General features: G+C 36.1%; 2 protein-coding genes across 2 annotated transcripts in view; both read left to right on the top strand.

Moving 5' to 3' along the window:
* Positions 1-5,000, top strand: part of LOC149134292 (uncharacterized) — a 115,589-nt gene that overhangs the window by 6,047 nt on the left and 104,542 nt on the right. The window contains exons 6-9 of the mRNA XM_089355969.1: positions 278-441; positions 1,015-1,128; positions 3,333-3,531; positions 4,144-4,321. Of these exons, the coding sequence (XP_089212095.1) occupies positions 4,238-4,321 (84 nt within the window). The 5' untranslated portion in view covers positions 278-441; positions 1,015-1,128; positions 3,333-3,531; positions 4,144-4,237. The remainder of the gene's footprint in view (positions 1-277; positions 442-1,014; positions 1,129-3,332; positions 3,532-4,143; positions 4,322-5,000) is intronic.
* LOC149134293 (uncharacterized) overlaps positions 4,590-5,000 on the top strand; it is a 12,571-nt gene continuing 12,160 nt past the window's right edge. The window contains exon 1 of the mRNA XM_089355982.1: positions 4,590-4,728. The gene's annotated coding sequence lies outside the window, so the exon portion shown is untranslated. The remainder of the gene's footprint in view (positions 4,729-5,000) is intronic.

Below are 5,000 nucleotides of genomic sequence, written 5' to 3'. Positions count from 1 at the left end.
AATGCAAAGAAACATGGCAACAGCAGGTAAATTGTTATGGTAACGATGTGTGGAGGGGACGGTGTTGGTGATCAAGTGTGCCTCTACATGGTCGGTAGCTGGCATAGCAGTGTCCTTCTACCTGGTGCTGGAAAGAGCAGCTAAGTCTCTCTCTTGAAGGCTGGAAACATACATGACTGAGTTGAGGCCAAATAACAATTATAGCCACTAATACTAACTACTATACATTAGATAATGTAGTCCTAGCTACACCATGCCTTCCTCTGTTCCTTTGCAGCTCTCCACAACTGTCTCAGGTGGTTGGCCACCCACCGCCCCTGTCAACCAAATCTGGAGAAGAAATACCTGAAGGATTTCATTGAGGACTTCCTAGCTTCTCAGTTTTATGGTCCCTTACTGTATAACAGGGGACTGCGCTCTGCCGAGGGTTACCTGCAGGAGGTAAGGACTCTTTAATTAGGGCAGTGTGTGTGGGGGGATGACTGGGTATGTTTAGGGCTGTGTATGTGGGTGATAGTATGTGTGTGTGTTCGTGGGAGTGATTGTGTGAGTGAATGTATAAGCAAATGTGTGTGACTGTATGATTGTATGTGTCTGTATGTATTTGTGTGTGTGTGTGTGTGTGAAACTCTCAGTGTGTATATATGCATCTATGTTTGTGAAAGTATGTGTGACTTTAGGTGTTATTCTGTATGTGTGTGTGTTTGCCTATATCTATGTATGTGGCCTTTCGATTGTGTGTGTATGTGTGTGTTGGTAACCTGTGTAGTTGCTTGTGTGTGTCTATATGTTAATGTGTGAACCAGTTCACCTCTAAATCCATCTTTCTGTTTTTCTCTGAACGTTTGTGTGTCCTGAATGTCTCATCGAAAGCCTCTCTCTCTCTCTCTCTCTCTCTCTCTCTCTCTCTCTTTCTCTCTCTCTCTCTCTCTCTCTCTCTCTCTCTCTCTCTCTCTCCCCTCTCAGCCCCCAGATGTCATCATTGACTTCTACAACTCCATCCTTCGTATTTAGCCTTGGATGGAGCTTACCACTTGATTGACTGCGTTACCGTCTCCGTATTGACCAGCTACTCTTGGCCCATCACGGAGTTTGTAGATGCCACAGCACAAGGGGCACACGACAACGGTAAGTTTTGATGGCACACAACCTGTGTCTTTTATATATGTGTGTATGTGTATGTATACATATATATATATATAATAATATTAGGGACAAAATCCAAAATTACAGGTAAAAACTCAATTAAAATCAATTTATAAAAAATCAAAATTAAATTGAGCTTTATAGATTAAAATATATATAAAATATATAGTTTTAGGGAAAAGAACCAAGTTTCAAGAACTCATCGATGAAAATCCACCATCACATATAGAAAAATTAACAATTAAAAGCACAATAAATGAGTATAATATAAAACAAAGCAAACATCATAAGATAAAGATAATTATTATATTATCTTTATCTTATTATCTTTATTATCTTTATCTTATGATATTTACTTTGTTTTATATTCTATTCATTTATTGTGCTTTTGATTGTTAATTTTTCTATATGTGATAGTGGATTTTCATCGATGAGTTCTTGAAACTTGGTTATTTTCCCTAAAACTATACATTTTATATATATATATATATATATATAGATATATACTTCTGCCTCATTCAATACTTTGTGCTTTATTTTCCCCTTCTGCAGTTAGCTAAGTTATTTCTTCTTAGTAATGCCACACAGGCTGTTGATCGTACCTCCGGTGACTTCAAATAAGTATTTCTATTCTTCTTGTAAACGTGAATATTATTATCATGATTACTTCTCCAATAAATATCCTGAACCCTGTATTACCATTAACTAACATTAATATCCATATAATAGACTATGATGTTTTATTTTTATTCACTTTCTTCACTTCATATAAATATGTAATTCGTTTTCCTTATATAGTATATGTTTAATTTGAGGTTTCCCTTAGTTATCTCCCTTCCTCCATCTTTTTCACTCAGCAAATTTCCTCCCCACATTTCAATCATTCATTCAATTTAAACCTTTAGCATCACGTTTACAACCTCCTCCCTTTATATCTCTATGTAAACAAGGGTTCTTATTCCTAAAGCCCATGGAATAATATCATTGATCCCTTTATATCTCTATGTAAACAAACGTTCTAACGGTCACTGACCATGTAGCATCTTAGCTCGTAAGTTACCTCATCATTTCGTATTTGGCTTGCTTTCATATGTTTATTTGTGGATATCTTGGTTTCTAGTGTAATTTTGCTACCTCTGGTAACTATTAACATATTTACATTATCAAAAGTTTTTTTTTAAACTGAGATAATATTGATATATACATAAACTAATATATATATATATATGATATGTATGTATGTGTGTGTGTATATATATATATATATATATATATATATATATATATATATATATATATATATATATATATATATATATATATATATATATACAAGAATAAGGGCAGGGAATCGTCAATTAATAATAGAATTAATAATTAACAATTTTGCCAAGTAGTTCAGTATGAAAAAACCTTTATCGGTAAAACCATTTATCATCATAAATATACAGGGATTAGCATTGAGTTGCTTCTCCAACATACTGAAAATTTAGAAATAGCAGTCAAAGAACTACTGATTCTAAACTACAAATTTTTCTCTAAACGGATGGCGATATTTATGGCACACATAGAACAAAAAACCGGAGGGAAAAGCGTAAACAAAACAAGTCTTTAGTTAATTGGATACGAATCGTTTCATGGTTAAGCGAATGAAAATTTCACTATTCCAATCTTCAGCCCAAATATTCTGATAAATTTGAAAGTGTCTCTAAAAAAATTCACGGTAATTTTTGGCCATGCGACACCAAAAATCAACGATAAGAAAGGCACTTACGAATTCATCGGCCAGTGAGTTCAGGCATCTCACCTCAAAGAAATCTATTCCATGTGCGTTTAGAATCAGTAGTTCTTTGACTGCTATTTCTAAATTTTCAGTATGTTGGAGAAGCAACTCAATGCTAATCCCTGTATATATATTTATATATATATATATATATATCATTATCATCATCATTTACTGTCTGCCTTCTATACTGGCATGGGTGGGTTGGTTTGATAGAAACCGATCAGGCACAAAATTGCTGACTTTGTGGTAAAATTGAAACCATTATTATTATTATTATTATTATTATTATTATTATTATTATTATTATTATTATTATTATTACTTCAATCTCCTGTATGACTATCATTTAAACTTCTGTTTTAATTTTTTTCCTTTCCTCCCATTTCTTCCTCCCCTTCAGATCTGCCCCCTATTCACTGGAACTCTCCAGAACATCTCCTGTTTGTAAGGGACACTTTACGGTCCCTCACACTTCCTCCGTTCACCTTCGGTGATGACACCAGCGAGAAATGGTCCCAGGCTGAGCAAGATGTTTGGAACTACATCCGTTCCGTGACTTTGGAAACATCCGGAAAATCTGCAGTGGATCTTGTGTCAAGGTAAGGGCCAGAAATAAATTGATCCTGTTGTTGTTGTTTGTCAGCATTTTGCTTGTTAAAATTTGATCATGCTCATCTGGGTCTCCTTCGCTCAACCGGATGAAAATCCAGTCTCCAAAACCTCTGAGATTTCTGAAAGAGGGTGACACGGAACAAACCCCTCTTTTCATACCTTTTTTTTTATCATAAGAGAAATTTATTCTCCACAATATCTGCAGCAGTTGAAACATGTGACCAAAACATATTTCAAACTAACCTAAATTCTGTTCAAACCTAAAACACTGCTTCGTACTAACGCTTTGTTGAAGGTTATTTTATAATTTATGGTTAGCAGTTGGGGGTTGCTTGAAATGCGAATAAACATCCAAAATTAGGGAATGGAGTAGAAAAAACCCAAGTCACACATGTTTCATAGCTTGTGGGGACTTTGGAAGTAATAGTTATCTAAACAAGGGGTAAACCGTAAGCTAGTCTCCAGGGAGAAGGATAGCTTGGTTATATGAAGCTGGCATTGTAGTCAGGAGATTCAATTGAAATGCAATCTGTGCACTCACACATAGGACTCCATATCTACCCTCAATCACATTCATGTTCTTTTTTCTCTTCCACCAGGGTGCGCCACCATATACACCATGTGGAGAAGCAGTTTGACGAAGTGTGCCGTCTCAAGTATGGTGTGTCCAGCTGTTCACCTACCTATGTCAACATGCCGTGGGTGGACATAATTTTGGACTGTGTCCATCACTGTCTGACCACAGTGTCTTGTCTTGACCCAAAGTCAACTGATACGGTGAGTGGTGGTCTTCGTTTATCAGGGGATAGTGGTGGTGGTGGAACATATTCTTTCATTTGCTTCACTCATTTGACTGCAGTCCATGCTGGAGCACCGCCTTAAAGAATTTTAGTTGAACAAATCAACACCAGGACTTATTTATTGTTTTTTTAAGCGTAGTACTTATTCTATCAGTCTCTTTTATTGAACTGCTATGTTACAGGGATGTAAACACACAAACACTGGTTGTCAAGCGGTGAGGCAAGGACAAATATAAACACAGACATACATATATATATATATATTTTTTTTTTTTTCAAAAAAATCTATTATTATTTCCTCTGGGGCAAACTGCTTCAATATCTCCTTAAATGAACACTTTAATTTCACTTTGTCATATTACGGCAGGAAATCTTTGCAGAAAGGTGAGTCGATTGATTACATATTTTCTTTTGTTTCTTTCATTATGTCATCGTAGTTTTGTGAGATTTGGCTGTTATTTCTAGCATGTGAATTTCTAACAATAATGCTGGTGTGTTTACGTGCCCTGTAACTTAGCGGTTCTGCAGGGGGAGACCGATGGAATAGGTGCTGGGCTTGCAAGGAGTGGGTCCTGGTGTCGATTTGCTCGACTAAAGGGCGGCGCTCCGGCATGGCCGCGGTCAAATGACTGAAACAAGTAAAAGAGCAGACAGAA

Source organism: Octopus bimaculoides, chromosome 8, assembly GCF_046866305.1.
Source record: "Octopus bimaculoides isolate indiv1 chromosome 8, ASM4686630v1, whole genome shotgun sequence".
Classification (NCBI taxonomy): domain Eukaryota; kingdom Metazoa; phylum Mollusca; class Cephalopoda; order Octopoda; family Octopodidae; genus Octopus; species Octopus bimaculoides.
This window is presented reverse-complemented; position numbering and strand designations above follow the sequence as displayed.